The sequence below is a fragment of the Sander vitreus genome, chromosome 13, assembly GCF_031162955.1.
Source record: "Sander vitreus isolate 19-12246 chromosome 13, sanVit1, whole genome shotgun sequence".
NCBI lineage: Eukaryota > Metazoa > Chordata > Actinopteri > Perciformes > Percidae > Sander > Sander vitreus.
The window spans coordinates 4,389,930-4,407,151 of record NC_135867.1 but is presented as its reverse complement, the minus strand read 5'-3'; the positions used below and the strand labels follow the sequence as shown (position 1 = coordinate 4,407,151).

Genomic DNA, 17,222 nt, shown 5'->3' with positions numbered 1-17,222 from the left:
CAAAAGTCTCAAATCTACATTAAAAGTTATTAAATATTTTTACATCCATGTCTTAGACTTTCCTGTTTTTACGTAGATGTAAAGGTTTATTCATCAGGTTGATTTTGTTTGTTTATATGTATTATAAAAGTTGTAGTAGTGAAATTAGATGTAAATTGTAAAAACTACTGACTTTTCAAAACTTTCCTTAAACTAGCAGATGATTTTCTTGAACTTTAAATAAAATTCAACTAGAGAAAATAAGAAATGCATAGATAAAAATTAGACGGAAATAAAATGTAGTGCACTACCACGACCTACTGAAAACACCTAAACATATATCCAACATTTCTGTAAACCATATTCAACATGTTCCAGTGAGTAACTCAGTGAAAAGGAAAGGCGCGCGCTGGACTTGGGACACGCGACAAAACGAGGGCATCGTTGTGAAACAGAACGCGGCACAAGAATCGTTTTCTCTCAATAATCATCCTTGGAAGCCAAAATGGTAATAAAAAAAATCAGATTTGATCAATGGCCCGGCCCTAATCAGCAGCGTCGTACGGTCATATAGCGGCTGTCTGAAACACAGAAGGGAAGCAGGTTGGCCACTAATCACAGGGCTGGCGGTTCAATCCCCATGCAATGCCTTGCATGTTGGTGTGTGAGGCCAAGAATGTAAAGCACTTACTGTATAAAGTCAATACAAAATAGATTTTTTATTTTTTTTGGCACTTTTGGCCTTTATTTGTATAGGACAGCTTAGACTTGAAAGGGGGAATGACACGCAGCAAAGTGCTGCAGATCGGAGTCGAACACGCGGCCGCTGCGTCAAGGAGTAAACCTCTGTATAGGGGCGCCTGCTCTACCAGCTGAGCTAACCAGCAACTGAAAAGTTTTTATTTATTTTTTTTAGAGATAAACATGTTGGCGCCTGGTATTTTATGCTTTTCACTAAGTGAATAAAGACTAGCTGATTTGTTTTGCAGTGGGAAGCTCTGGAGGTGTCTGAATTTGTTGCAGATGTGAGCTGTTTTCTGTCCTTCCTCCCTTCAGACTCCAGCTGGAAACCGGAGCTACTGTTGGAGTCATTTCCAGCTCGTGCTGACAGCGGTTTGGAGGCAGCGCTGCTTCCTGTCTCCTCACTGAGGGACTGTGCAGCGCTAACACAAGAGCACACTCAACGCGCTGCTCTTCTGGTTCATATTGAGCCCTCGGGGCAAAAGAAGAAAAGAAAAGTACTCATTCATTCTGCTGCAAAAATAATGATACAGATACAAACAGTCTCTCTTCAAATGAAACATTTTTATTTGGCATTATTTTCTTGCAAAAAATATTTAAAAAAAGGGAAAAAAAAACAAAAAAACACAAGCATCAAATAATCACATGTACAGTACTTAATTTACACACATGTTCAGTTTCAAACTTGTTTTCCCACTGGTGAAAATTCCAGAACAATAAAACACAAAATGTCGTATTTAAAGATTTTCGGATCAAATCAGAAATGTTTGGCTGCAGACGGTTGGTGTTATGGCTTTGTAAATCTAAACCATCGTATAAAGACCGCGTCGCACCGCACACGAGGACACCTCCTGCCTGAGAACGTCCTGTACCTGGATATTTCTACAACTTCAACATCTCAACTCAGTGGGGAAAAAACAGAACATATCACTACTTTGCTAATGTTGCAAGTCATCTGGGCAAAAATGTCTTTTTTCACAATAACCTACACAGTGAGCAATCAGTACATCATATATTCACAACAGGGGCCGTAAAGGAGCATACCAGTGTTGTTGCATGTTTCAGCAGACTTACTAGAAATGTACCGACTGGTTTTTACAAAAGCATCATGTAGATTAGCTCCAGTTTGTGCCTCTCATCTATTATCATTACATTCAAATATTGTTTTTTTTGCTGAAGAATAAATCCCTGACAATCTTTTAAAAACACGTACCTTTGTTCTGAAGGCATTTCCACAACTTTTAAAGACTCTTTTACACGTCTGAATGAATAATTAAATCCATCTGCTGCACAATGGTGCCCGACAATGACACTTTACCTTGGTCATTTTGCAAGAAATAAAAAAAAATATAGATGGTAAATGGAAAATAATCTTACTTCAATGTTTAGTTTTTAGTTAGTGCTGTTTTTGATGGTTTTCATTTCTTTTTCCTCCCATGTGGTTTGTTTTCACTGTGAGTTTTTATTATGTTTTTTTTATTTTATTTTTTTTATTTTATTTTAAATTGTTGCTTTTGTGTGGACACCAGGAAGAGTAGCGGCCTCTTTGTGGAAGCTAATGGCGATTCAAGAATAATAGAAAAGAAGAATTAAGACAAAATAAAGAATGAACAATACTGCTGCTACTGCTGGCTTTGTTTGGATTCGGGAATATCACAATACTTTTGGATTAATCAGTATTTTCATGCACAATAAAAAGAGCAAAGTGATATCCGCCTGCAGTTTTAGGAAACCGTTGCATCTTAGAATATGATTCGATAGAGATGGTTAGAAGAGACTTTAAGGATTCTGGAAACACCTTCAAAACAACAATGAGGTTTTTTCAAAGATTGTCAGGGATTTCTTTTTTTTCCCCATAACCCCTTCCCCTGAATGTTTAGCTCTGTGACTTGAATGTCGGGATAATACATGACAAACTGGGAAGAGCTGCAAATAGACATTAAATGTACTTCTCCCTTTCACTGCCACTATTTTACATTCACTTCACGTATTGAGTATTCAGTTCAGTATTCATCACAGAGAAGAACATCCACGTCTACTTGTATTGTTCTTAAAGATTCATGATGGTTTTAGGAGTAATGCCGAGCAGACTTTACCATGGATGGGGAAATATTGTAATTTTGAACAGGAAACTAAATGTTCCCTGTAGTGGAGTATCTAAGTGATTCTCAAACTATGATGGCCAACGGGCAAACGCCCTGCAACTTAATGAAACACACGCAAATTAAGAAAACATCATTCATTTGACAACACATGCGCAGCATTTAGCAAACACACACAACACAACCAAAACGATGGAAAAGAGAAGCACACAATCCCCGAAAACAAATGCAACAAAAATAAACGCTGCATCCATATTACACAGCGGAAGTTCTCCAGACCTCTAGGGGGAGCGCTAAGTGGAACAGCTGGATTTTCGACCCCACTGAGAGAGAGAGAGAGAGAGAGAGAGAGAGAGAGAGAGAGAGAGTGAGAGAGAGAGAGCAAGACAGAGAGAGAGAGAGAGAGCGAGAGCGAGAGAGACAGAGAGAGCGAGAGCGAGACAGAGAGAGCGAGAGAGAGAGCGACAGAGAGAGCGACAGAGAGAGCGAGACAGAGAGAGCGAGAGACAGAGAGAGTGAGAGAGCGAGAGAGAGAGAGACAGAGAGAGCGAGAGAGAGCGAGAGCGAGAGAGCGAGCGAGAGAGACAGAGAGAGCGAGAGCGAGAGAGAGCGAGAGCGAGAGAGCGAGCGAGAGAGACAGAGAGAGCGAGAGCGAGAGAGAGCGAGAGCGAGAGAGCGAGCGAGAGAGAGAGTGAGAGCGAGAGCGAGAGAGAGCGAGAGCGAGAGAGCGAGCGAGAGAGACAGAGAGAGCGAGAGAGAGAGAGAGCGAGAGCGAGAGAGCGAGCGAGAGAGACAGAGAGAGCGAGAGAGAGAGCGAGACAGAGAGAGCGAGCGCGAGAGAGAGCGAGAGCGAGATTTAGGGGATTGTGTGCTTTTCTTTTTGCATCGCGTTTGTGTATTTGGTAGTGTTGTGTGTATTTGCAGCGTGTTTGTGTATTTGGTAGTGTTGTGTGTATTTGCAGCGTGTTTGTGTATTTGGTTGTGTTGTGTGTATTTGCAGCGTGTTTGTGTATTTGGTTGTGTTGTGTGTATTTGCAGCGCGTTTGCTAAATGTGTTGTCAAATTAATGAAGATGTTTTCTTAATTTGCGTGTTTCATTAAGTTGCAGGGCGTTTGCCCCTGTCGGCCACCGTATCAAACTGTACAGAAACAAACTGAAACGTATGGCTGCCTAGAAGGTGGAGAGAAAAAAAGCAGTACTGTATGTGTCGTCTGTAGTAAACATGTCAAACATGCACAAACACGGGAACCCTTCTTCAGGCCCAACGAGCTCTCAGTGGAAACACAGAAAACACACAGAGCAAACCAAAAAACTAATTCAGTGTATGATGCATTCTTAAAAACAGGCACAGCACATCACTAACCTTTGGCCCTTTCGCCTTCAGTAACAGTCCAAGGCCACCACTAGCAGATCTGTACACTACCACTTATTTACAAACAGTACAAAGGCTTGACAGCAGTTTGCAAAAGAAGGCTGCCAGCGTGTCTGACTGACAGCTTTCATAGATAGTATTGTGATTACTCATCTCGGGGAAACGTCATTTTTTTGGTTACGTTTCAAAATCAACTTCTACAAATATTGGTGTCAATCGAAACAAATCAAAGTGAAGGAAACACACTGACAAGCCTTCTCTCTGTGACTGTGGACCAACAGTAAAGCGTTTGGTCTCTGACATCATGTCCCGTCCCAAAACTCACCTGGACTCCATGAACACGGATCAACATGCACATGACCCAGACGCTACCGCCGGTTGAAAATCGGTGTGCCAAAATATCTTAAATAACAAAATATATATAATATATACACTTTCATAAAAAAAAAAAAAAAAAAAAAAAAAGAAAGTTGGATGATGCAACACGAGACACCATCGTACACACGCTGAACAGTTTAAGGAAATGGTACAAAACAAAACTGAAGAACTGAATGTCAGGGAGGCAAACATTCATTCAAAGGAAAATACACATGAGTACATACATACCTGTATGTGTTTGTGTGTGTAATGCAAGTATGTGGTGGTGTGTTCCTGTGTACATCTACTAAATACTGCTGAGAACAAAGCATGATGGGGGAGTGTCCGGACTGTGAGGTGGGGTTACCCTGCAGGTCTCAGATCACACTGACGGACTGCTGGCTTCATGTGTCCTCCCTGCTGCTGAAACGTCAGGGACTTCACTGGAGGGACAGAGGAGGACAACAGTGTTACACCTCCACACCCACCCACCTACACACACACACACACACACACCCTAGTAATTACTACACGACACATGAGCTGTGATTTGCAAATAAAAAGGGACATTCCTGTTTATTAAAGCACCCATATTATGCTCATTTTCAGGTTCATAATTGTATTTTAAGGTTGTACCAGAATAGAAGAAAACCATATTTTTGTTGTACTGCACAGCTCTCTCTCACTGCTGCAGATCCTCTTTTCAGCTGGTCTCTGTTTTAGCTACAGAGTGAGACCTCTTTTCTTCTTCTGTACTATCTTTGATTGCACTCGCACATGCACAGTAGCTCAGATGTAGATCATGTCAGCTAGCTAGCTCCATAGACAGTAAAAGAAAGGCTGTTTCTCCAACTTTGGTCAGTTACAAGGCAGGATTAGCTGGGAGACTTCTAAATGAGGGCGCACATGGAAGTAGTTATTTTGTAGATTATGGTGAACTTGTGTGTGTTGTAGCAGTGCTTTGCTATTGAGAACGAGGTAGCATGCTAGCGTTAGCATTAGCATGCTAATGCTACGAGCTAACGGTTGCAGTCAGCCAGCTCGTTTCGTGCCGATTTTGAACAGCTCACTCGGAGACTGAAGGCAGGACACATTCAGAAACCGTATCTCACTCAAAACAGCATGGATGGATTTTTTACAAAGTTTGTATGCATGTGGAAGCACCAGAGACACAAAAGAACACCCCAAATCCCAGAAAAAGTGTTTTTTTCATAATATGGGCACTTTAAAAGGTCAAATATATCCACCTACCAGCACCTCTAAAGCTCGCTAGTTAACCCGTTATCTGTCGAGCGGCTGGTAGGTGGATTTTGTGATCTTTGGACAGAGCCAGGCTAGCTGTTCCCCTCCATTTTCAGTCTTTATGCTAAGCTAAGTTTGCTGGCTGCAGCTTTTTATTTAGCGTACATACATGAGGTGGTGGCGATCTCCTAATCTCACATCTAAATGTGAATACATTACATTCATTAAGATGACACGTTTATCCAAAGCGACTTCCGTTCAAGAAGTGCATTCAACCATGAAGATACCGTGACGTATGGGAGTATAAGGGTTCTTCCCGAAATGTTGAACTATTCAAATAAAGCGCTATGTGAACAATTTGAAAAGTCGTGACGTTGTCATCCCCCGGTGCTAGAATTAAGATCATAATAATATCTTTATCTATGTAGTGCTTATCAAAACAAAGTTACAAAGTGCTTCACATAGCAAGAATAATAAGAAGAATAAAAGTACTAAAACAACCTACAGAAAGAAAATTAAAAATGGCAGAACCTGTAAACAGATTAAAAACTAGAATCAGATTAAATCAGGGAAGGCAGTGCGATAAAAGTAGGTTTTAAGCTTAGCTTTCCAAAAAGCCACTGACTCAGCCCGCTGTATTTTCTTGGGCAGGGTGTTTCAGAGCCTTGGGGCTCGAATTTCAAAAGCTCTGTCCCCCTTATAGTCTTCAGCCGAGAGTCTGGAACAGATAAAAGGCCGCAGGGTTGTACTCGGATAAAAGATCTGAGATATACTGAGGAGTGAGACAGTTTAGTGCCTCTGTCAGTATTTACAAAGGACCAGAAAATGAATTGCCACTACACCTCAAAATAAAAATAAAAAACACATCAGAATAATTATGAAAGATAAAATCTTTAAATCTGCTAACTAGCTACTAATAACAACCATTTAACCACATTAAAAAGCCAAGCACATTGCATTAAAGCACTGGAGATAATACTGAAAAACATGGGAGTGTCCCTTTAAATCCCAAACACTTGCATCGGTCTGTATCACATCCAGACATCCTCATATCATCAGAATTTGTTTTCTGCATGCTGGCGCGGGTTTATTAACAACCATTAAATAATTGATGCAAAAAGCACTGCTATTACCCCACATGCACATTACATATCCACATTTAAAAACAGTTTCTGTGAACAGGATGTCTAACTCTGCATTTCCTGACTTGCATCTGCGATGAATTTTCTTTTCCTTCTCCATGAGCTTTTCTCTAGTGTCTACCTCAGGACAAACTATTAAAACTTAAGCAGAACAAACTTTGGTTTTTGGAGTCCTTTTTTACATTGTGCGATAATGACATCACATTCATCCAGCCACAATAAGTACCTGGTCACTAGGGCCCTTCTTGTCTCCGTTGACAGCCTTTAGGAGAACAGCTTCCTCATTCTTTGTGTTGGTCTTCATCTCCACGACAATGTCATCTTTGGTGGTCTTCTCTTTGGTGCTGCTGACAGGAAGGAAGGTTGGCTCATGTGGAATTTGACAGAAACACAGGTAACAACAGAGGGACTGGGTTTCATCACATATTCTTCTTTCATTGGTTAACATTGTGTTACTATACCCCTGAGAGGTATACATCCTGAGAGTTCCTAGCCTAGAAATCTAGACGTACCCTAGCGGCAGCAAATGCAATTTGCAGCCAGGGGGTCTAGCAACTCTCCGTTGGCTTGCGAGCTGGAAAAACAAACTCTGGCCGGGCCAATCACATCGTGTATAGAGTCGGTGGGCGGGTTTATGGCTGCTGCTGCTGGCGAACAGCGGTCTTTCGAATCGGCTTTGCGACTCTGGAAGACTCGGAGTTAAGAACAAAGAACGGCACTGAAGTCATTCTTAAAAAAGGAAGATGTGTTCGGAGTTTTGCCGACCGGATACAGCAAAAGTTTAATCTATCAACTAGCTCCGCAACCTTCTTCGTTGCTCTGCTTGGTTGTAGCACTATCCTATTGCGTGCAGTGGTAATTTGAAAGACAACCATTTATCCCACCCCTCGGATTGCGCTCTGCCAATGGAGAGTTCCCAGACCCAACATCTTGATGTGGCTCTGGCTTGTCAGGCTAGAGAGTTCCAGTAATATATTGAAACTTCTCATTACTGCCATATTACTTTAAAGTTTTGGATGCATTTAAGAGGAATAAGCCAAGAGTCACATTCCAAATTTCTTCAAAGGATAAGGCTCTATATTGCTGTACTTACTACTACAACCAAAAAGACCAAAACAGACAATGTGTTCGTCCGACTCTCAATACTTCTGAGGCACTCAAATCTTTAAAAGCAGGTCACGAATAAACTTTTATACTGCCCGTTGAAACTTTTCGAGAACCGCTCATCCAAACAACTTCACACTCAACGACGCAAAAACGGTTGTGAAGTAGTAAACTCCAGGTGAAAGCAAAAGGTGCTCTTGAAGTCAATCTGGTCCACTATAGAAAAAGGGAAGCCATAGGACACTTCATGCACACTTGGACCAAGCCAAAAGGTATAGTTACAATGCTTTTATTAGTTTAGGGCAAATATAAGTTAAAAAAATATCACAAAAGGAGAACGCCTACTGGTTTCCTCAAAGCGTGACTGGAAGGAGTCAACCAGAGTAGAAAGTCATGATTCCTTATATAGACAACTACTGGCTAAATGACACCAGCATATCACACGATAAACATACCACACACAACTTCACACTCAACACTGTGCTTTCTTGGGTCCTCAGTAATACACCTGCCATGACATAGTTGGATGCTAGAAAATACACATCATTTGCTAACAGCTAGCTATTTGGGAGCAGACTATGTTTGGGAACAAAGCATTTATTTTGAAAGTGACATCGCTGAGGCTTGAAATGTTTGAGTTTGCTACATTGCAACATCTCCGATCTCTCTTTCTTAATCTGTTCTCGAATGTACTGTAGTGAGCGACAGGAAGCGATCTGTACCCAGGATCCAGTTCGGCGGTGTAAAGGTTAAAGCACTCTTCAATACACTAGTACAAGTGTGTAAATAATGCACTAATATATATATATATAAATATATAGTAGATCTCAAGAGCTCATAGTCAACAATGCACTTCCTCGGGTCCTCAGCAATACACCGGCCAAGTGTGAAGTCCATCGGAGGAATGGGTAAATAGTGTGTCTGGGACCATTTTCAGCAGTGGATTAATACACAGTTTGTGTTCTAATGAGTATTTACAGCAGCAAGACGGTGTATGTGTTATTGGATAAGATATATCATATACACACACACATATATAATACTTGTTAGTATCACATTTTGTTGGTTTTGGTCTTTGAATTGGATTTGTTGACAATATGAAAGATTCAAATCACCAGACCTCTCCTTTAAGAAAGGGTTGTGTTGTTCTGTAGACATCATGGGCAGATAATAGAAGAGAAGGTACTCACATCTCCTGTTTCCCAGAGCGTCCACAGGGGATCTTCCCCTTCTTATGCAGGAAGTAGAGAACGCTGCCGAGGATGGCGAGCAGCAGCAGACACAGTATGATCACCACGATGATCACCCCGCTGCCCTCAGCTACACAGACACACACACACACACACACACACACACACACACACACACACACACACACACACACACAGAGACCGCTCACATGTTAATGTCAGTCCATCTCGCAATAGGACTTATCTGCTGCTTTGACAGCAGTGGTGTTTAACGAAATTGGCAGCCACAAAAGAAGTTCATTTTAGATTAACAAGGTTTCTGTTTATCAGCCTGCACACAAACCAAATCACTTTTGTCTGAGCATACAGCTTCTGGGCCAAATTATGAGGGGAAACACTGCATTCTGTATATTTCAAAAGGGGCACTTATTTATTATATAGATAAAAGTCAATTCACTAGTCTTGTGGAGAACTACTCTGAAAACCATTGCAACAGTTGTATAAGTGATCTCTGGAGGAGCTTTGGCAAGTCTCGGAAAATGACCTAAGTCAAAAGGAAACAGAAAAGCCTGTGTTTAAAGCCAGGTGGGTGAAGTTTCAAAGACTTGGGATGTTTAGGGGCGTTTAGCAGGCAGGAAACAAAAAGAAGCTATGGGTTCCATTATAGGAAGTGTAGGATCCAGTGTTTTTGGAGCTTATTAGAGACTAAAAGTCAGCCTCTGTTTTTTTTTAATCTGTCTCTGGCAAGTCCCCCGACATCTACCTTCAATTTGCATTATTTAAACTATTTGGTATCTTTAGTGGCTTATTTAACAATGTCCATTTCCTCATGCATAAGAAATAATTAGCTGTGCGTGAAATTATGTCGATAATATCATTAAAGTGGTAGGACTGCGGAAAATTGTCATTTATTTTGCGCAGCATCTGTGACCCATTCCTTATTAACTGACTTTATTTAGATTACTTTATCCATCCCGAATGAAGAGCTTTTCCTTCTTTTTCTTTAAAAAAAAAAAAGAAGCTACAACTTTAACTTTAGTCTGCTTGCTCAGCATTTTCATCCAAACTACTACAAAATGTTCACTCTATAATTTCGAGCCATGTATAATATTAACAATGTATCAGGTATAGGTGACTTTGAAGTTTCTTCAATTCAGTTTTTTAATTCTAATATCTAACATCACTAAAATATAAACTATTCCCATACTAACATGGTATTTTATGTTGTCCATACCAATATATAACTATTTTATTAAATGCATCATCTTATATTGTCAAAGTAATATTTGTGCAGTGTTGTATCCTCCTAGATATTTATTTTGCGAACTCCGTTTTGTTTTGCCAGTTTACTGCTTTTCTTAACAACAAAGAAGTGTGCCAGTGATGATGACGACAGAATTTGTAGCAAAACTGTGTACCATTACTAACAATAAAAATCATCAAACACATTGCTTTCTTTCCACAGGCATGTTATCTCAGACCCTAACATTATCATTCTCAGCTTTAAAGGGGTGATAGAATGATTATATAGGATATTTTACACTGTTCCTTAAGGTCTCCTAATAGGGTATGTAACATTGGTTGGGCTGAAAATTGCCTGAATGCTATTTTATTAGGCCCTTAACTACCCTGTGAATATGGCTCTATTTGGAACAAGAGCTTTTCTTCCAAATATGGTATGCTCATGAATATTTAGATGAGCTGCGCGCTGATTGGTTTGAGCAAACCCCATAGAAACACATTGGAGATGAGACAGCAGGTCTCATATTTCAGACACTGCAAAGTTATACATTGTTTGTCGGGCTATTTCGTTATTAAATTCACTTCTGAGACTTTTTTTAAGCGAGAATTCAACTATATAAAGCTCAAATATGGGCTGTTTTATGAAAATTGATGGCTAATTGCAAATTTAGTAAGACGTGTCGGACTTTAGGAGCTCCACACAGTCTGACGAGAAAGCGGCAACCTCCATACCCAGTTAAAGTCACCGTTTCTTGGTTACTGGACGACCGGGGCTCCGCGGAGCTCCGGAGCTGCAAGCTAGACTATGTGTCTCATTTAATCCTATGGGAAAAGATCGTTGCTACACTTTCGGCATAACTTTCGTATATTTACAGTTTGAATTTCGTCACGCCACTTACATAACATGTACCCCAAGGTCTTATAAAGCTAACAATGGTGTCCGATTTGAATTTAATGAATTTTTGTGAACATTAGGGATTTCGTTAGCTGCTACTGTCCCTTCAATCCTATCAATCGCGGCTAGCTGCAGGCCCTGGAGCTCCATCAGGGCCTCGGTATTTTGTAGTCCAGTAACCTAGAACCGGTGACTTTGCACGGGTATGGAGCGCCGCGGGATTCCCTTTGTGACGGAGATCCAGCTAGCTCACAGTGAGCCGAAGTCTATGAAGTAGGACACGCCGGGCGGCGAGGCAGGTAGCCTGCTGAGCTCCTGCTGAACTGCGACACACAGTCGGACAAAATTTGCAATTAGCCATCAATTTTCGTAAAACGGCCCATATTTGACCTCTACATAGTTGATTTTCCGCATAAAAAAGTCTCAGAAGTGAATTTAGTAATTCAATAGCGGACCTCTGGAGATCTGCATGACCTAGCTAAATTCAGAAGACTAAGCTGACCTCAGGTCAGTGGTGTAGCCTATGCAAATGTTGGGAGACTAGGATTTGGGATGCTTACATCAGCTTCCAGCTTTGTTGAGATTCGCCCGTTTTCAGCAGCAGTTTCAAAATGTGAGATTTGCAGAGGATAGGGGTATCAATGGGATTTTGAGCTTCTATGTATGTCCTATTTACCCACCAAACTGTTGTTATTCAACTATGACAAGGTAAAACTGGTTTTGCATTCTATCACCCCTTTAAGCCTAATTATCCAGATCGGCCTTTTGCAATTCATTCTTAAGTAGACCTTCCACTGCTTGTTAAGTGTGTGTAGGAAGCTTCTACTACGAGGACTGTGTAAGTGGTCCCTAATAACCTCAGTAAAGAATTAGAAGAGCGAGCTAATATTTATTTCCTGGGAGTAAAACAACACTCTACTCAAGATATATTTGACAGTGTTGTTTTTAATGGTTGTGGGTGAAACGTTCTTTATTTGCCCGTTGTATTCCCCACAGACTAGTGAAGGTTTTAATGGCATGAAGTGACTGCTCAGATAAAGACAGAAAATTGCCCCATAATAATGTCCCTCTCCATACTTCACTACAATTTCGCCTGGTATATAAAAAGCCACTATAAAACACAAGACTGTCTGGAAAAAGTCCGTAAAAGTTAGACACTTAACTTATTTTTGTTTGTTAAACAAAATTCTGGGATATACAAATAATGTTTTACCGCTGCAGAGCGTTTGGTCTAAGTAGCATTGTAAGTGTTGGCCTGGTTGAATTTTCTAGTGTTATGATTTTTCTCTCAGTATTAAACAGAATATTTAATATGCCCACAGGCAATCCCAAAGATCTGCCAGCAAACTAAAGACAGTCCTGGCATCGAGTCCCTGTATGAAAATCATAAATAATGTATACAGTCCTGCAACCCTTTCATTGTCACGGACAGAACTTAAGTCTAAAGAAGAAAATGAGCTAAAGGGAAAGAGGTGTCTTAAACAAGAAGAGACTGGAGAGCAACAATCTTACCAGGAGAGAAGGGAGCAGCTGAAGTGACTCTGGGAACTGTGAACAAGTAGAACAACATTTACAGTGGGCCCCCAAACAAACACACACACTTAATTTGATTGCAGCTGCTTTAGCAATTACAAACAATCCCATATTTGTCTGGATATGTCAAGGGAACAGAGCTGACTGTATGTGTAACACAGGGCTTTTAAGAATGTCTTATGGCTTCATTCAGATATGACAGATCCGCCGCAATGCTGGTGGATGAGAGGGAGTGGTGAACTGAAAAGTGACAATCTTCTCCCTCACAGGCTGCATCACTGATGGATTTTACAGCTGAAGTTTTAATAAATGACCCTGATGAACACAAAGGACGCACGTTTCTGCTGCATATTTTATAAAGTCTGTCAGTGTACAGGCAAAGAATGATAAGACATTAACATAAGAGGAATTTTCCAAAACTAGCACTGTTTAAATGCAAATGTTACTTCACATATAAGACACTTTCAAAGCCTGAATCTGGTTCCCTCTCTATCCTATAAATCCACAGCACTCACACAGATGTTCCAGTGCACATGAGAAAGAAGCTCTTACTGGCTTTGATGCTGAAAGCCTTGACTTCAGTGCCCAGGTCATTGGAAGCGTTGCACAGAGCGCTGGTGTCTGAGGTGACTTTGACCGACACCACGCTGTGGATAATGTGCTCGTTTGCCTTGCTCACCACCTCCTGCCAGTTCTGTGGACACACACACACACACACACACACTCAATCAGTGAGCATTAACTATTCAACAACTAGACAAAGCATACTCCCAAAATACTGCTGATCCTCACAACTAGCAAAATTGTAAAGGCTATAATCTCAGGTGTCGTAGGTGGAAGTAAACAAGCTGCCATTACTGCGGGGACACCTCACTAGTCAACCTGCAACACCACACAGTGTGTAAAGGATTTTGTACTATTATTTCCTGGCTGATATTCCACTTTTACATCTTTCAAATTGAAGTATTTTATGCTAAAGATCCTACACGTTTGTGCATTTATTTATTGAGATTGTTGTAATTATTTGGGGTTTGGATTTTATTTACTTCTATTATTTGTTTCTTTATTGTAAAGAACTTTGAAACTTATAATAACCCTGAGGAGTCCAGGTTCATTTTGGTTATTTTTGCAGGTATCCCTTTTTTCAGCACAATAAAGTCCAACTTTAATGGGTTTCATGCTTCTTGCGTTCAGCGCGCCTGGACCTCACCGCGAACCGTCTTCTGGTCATTCGTACTGATTGCGGTCAAAGTGGTCAGAGCATCCGTCAGAGCGGCTCAAAGAACGGACTTCTTCTCTTCTGTAGCCAATCGTTGCAAAGCGGTGTCTGCGTTGTTACAAAATCTTGTAGGAGCAAGGCTCGGCGCTCAGACCCTTCGTACAAGGTCGCCGAGGCCGCGCTTGCGTCGTATCGCCATCCAGACCGCGCTCAACGCAAGAAGCATGAAACACGTTTTATCATTTAGTGAATTTAACAAAGTAGAAAGCTGCCAGGGACCCATAATACAAGACAAATGACACCTGCGACTATACTATATATTTACAAATCTCTAGTGTTAATCACTCAAAATATAAAGCACGTAAAAGTTGTAAAAAGATCGTTTCACTGTCTATGCACACAAATACAGCAAAAACATGAGAAATAAAAGTATTCTATTATCGGTAGTCAAGCCACAGATTCATGCTTTCACTGTCAGTGTAAAGCGTTTGGTTCGACTCAATACAAACAAAACTAGGGTCTGCTGTACATAGGCCTGTAACAATTATTACATAATTGTCTAATTGTCAATTTTGTACGAAATCATGATTCCTTTGTTTAACCGCAATTAATTAACACTAGCTAAGGGGTATGACTGTTGATGGTAATTGTGGATTTTGTTTAGACATGCCAAATTGTAATTATATAAGTGATTATTGGTCGGACTGTTGAGCTAAAGCTATGCTAGTTGTTGGCACTTGGCCCTAATTAGTTCATAGCAACAAAAATGACAAGGGGGGGGGGGATACAGTTAGACGAAATGTTTTAGAGGCGTGGTTTACTTCATATGCTGTGTACCTGTGTTATTACATTATCTGGATCACATAACAGTAATATAACCAAAAGATGTATCCTGGAATTCATAATGTGTTTAAAAAAGTAATAAATATTTTTACAATTTGACTGAAAGAGACAATTATATTGTTAATCGCAATTATTTCTGAGACAATTAATTGTAAAGCAACATTTGGAATTGTTACAGCTCTAGCTGTACATCATCATGAACATGATGAATTGCACCAACAGTAATAACCACCTATCTTATGTGAATATAAGTCAGTGCTGCGAGTCAGACAGGGTACCTGGCTGCCGACGATGCTCCAGGAGAGGCTGGGCAGGGGATGGCCCTGAACCTCACAGCTCAGGTTCACCATCCTGCCTGTTGCCTCCTCTAGCTGCACCTCCTGCTCAACTCCCACCAGCTGGGGACCACCTAAACACACATGCACACACGTTATTTATTTATGTAGTCATATTTTAGTTGTCTTGATAAATTCATAATTAATTTCCACAGAGCTAATCTATGAGTACAGTAACACATCAGAGTCATACTCACACTCTGCTGCTCTGAGCTTTTGCAGAAATAGTCATTCACTTACACATTCCAGTCACTTTTTCGTTCAATGTTACGTTACTGTCAAATTAAACTTGACACTTCCTGCACAGATGCTTCTCATTAAAAGCCCTCCAGTGGCTTGACAGGGGAACAATCCTCTTTCCTCGTAGGGTTTTTTTTTTTGTAAAGGGAAAAAAGCTCAAAACTGATGCAATTCTTTTTTTCAAGCTGGAATGATCGACGTGTCGGCACTAATCCAATTTTTACCTGACGGACATGCTCGTAGTAACAGCATGTTCTCAAATCAGAGCTGTCAGGCAGAAATAGTCACAAGAGAGTCCATTCATAACCATATCTAAAAACCAGCAAGAACAAACTACAGAAACACAATGGAATCTATATAGAAAGACATTTGAGTTTTTGGATCTATTTATTTCCTTCAGTCTTTGCTTCACGTCATATGCTGACTTTTTCACCTCAGCAAAGCAATAAAAACTTTTTTTTAATATATTTTATATTTTTCTTTTCCCCGAATTGTCCTTTCCTCAAAAAAGGTGGACAGAAGCTTACCTAATGACACAAAGTTCATTTTGTGTTTAATAAAGTATAGTAGACTATAGAAAAAGTTTTTCTTGGAAGCTTCTCTTGGCCCCACAAACAAAGCGAAGTTGGTGGAGGGGTGTAGAGGATGACTGACCTTGGACGATGATGTGGACGGAGCCGCTGGTGTGAAGGGCGGGCAGGGAGGGAACGGTCACCTCACATATGTACTCTCCTGTTGTTTCATAGGTGGCGTCCTTCAGATGCAATGTGTTCCCCTTACCCACCTGCTTCCCATCCTGCGCGCACACACACGCACACACACACACAGACACGAGATGTTGGATATTGAGAATGATCAGTGTATGAGTTAGTGGTGTGACTTAATGTCGGGCGGTGCGCCATAACATCTCAAAGACTGTTGGATGGATTCCCATGACATTTTGCACAGACATTCATGTTCTCCAGAGGATGAATTGTTATAACGTTGTTGATATCCTGATTTTTCCTCAGCTCAAAATTTGAAAGGGACCAATTCTTTGGTTAATGTCCAAATGCGTACAAAACTAATGCCATTCCCATCAGCCTCAGCTGTACATTGTGTTTACTGCTAATTAGTAAACGCTAGCATGCCAATATGCTACACCAAGATAGTAAACATTACAACAGATAAACATCAGTGTGTTAGTGTTATCATTGTGAGCATATGAGCATGCTGATGTCAGCATTTAGCTCAAAGAACCACTGTGTCTAGTACAGCCTCACAGAAGTGTGTCAAAATTAATTTAGCAAGGTCTGCAGCTGATGACACTGCTCCTGTTCCATTTAAAATCTAATCTAGTCTAATCTGTACATACCTTGTACCAGACAGTGGATGTTTTCAGGGAGGACAGAGCGTTGCAGGTTGCAGTCAGATCTTCTCCTTTCAGCATGACCTCAGAGTCTTTAGGTACCACCACAGCTGGGTCCAAGTCTGAAGACAACAAACAAACAAACGGACAAAACAAGACACAGGAAAAACATAAATTAAAGGAATACTTTTTCATTGTTACTTGCTTTCTTTTTGAGATTGAGATAAGGTGACCAATATCAATCTTCTGTCTGTGATTTAAGTACAGAGCTGGGGTCAGGGTGTGGTAAGCAGAGCTTAGCACAAAGACTGAAGGCAAGGGGAAACTGCTAGCCTGG

The 17,222-nt window shown here is 40.7% G+C and overlaps 1 protein-coding gene across 2 annotated transcripts in view; it reads right to left on the bottom strand.

Moving 5' to 3' along the window:
* Positions 1 to 1,263: 1,263 nt before the first annotated feature.
* mcama (melanoma cell adhesion molecule a) overlaps positions 1,264 to 17,222 on the bottom strand; it is a 58,975-nt gene continuing 43,016 nt past the window's right edge. The window contains exons 9-16 of one of the 2 annotated variants that reach the window (XM_078265655.1): positions 16,892 to 17,007; positions 16,192 to 16,333; positions 15,241 to 15,371; positions 13,453 to 13,594; positions 12,880 to 12,915; positions 9,231 to 9,360; positions 7,163 to 7,283; positions 1,264 to 4,995 (exon numbers count right to left, since the gene is read on the bottom strand). In XM_078265655.1, the coding sequence (XP_078121781.1) occupies positions 4,993 to 4,995; positions 7,163 to 7,283; positions 9,231 to 9,360; positions 12,880 to 12,915; positions 13,453 to 13,594; positions 15,241 to 15,371; positions 16,192 to 16,333; positions 16,892 to 17,007 (821 nt within the window). In that variant the 3' untranslated portion in view covers positions 1,264 to 4,992. The remainder of the gene's footprint in view (positions 4,996 to 7,162; positions 7,284 to 9,230; positions 9,361 to 12,879; positions 12,916 to 13,452; positions 13,595 to 15,240; positions 15,372 to 16,191; positions 16,334 to 16,891; positions 17,008 to 17,222) is intronic. The other variant, XM_078265656.1, reaches the window with a different exon arrangement.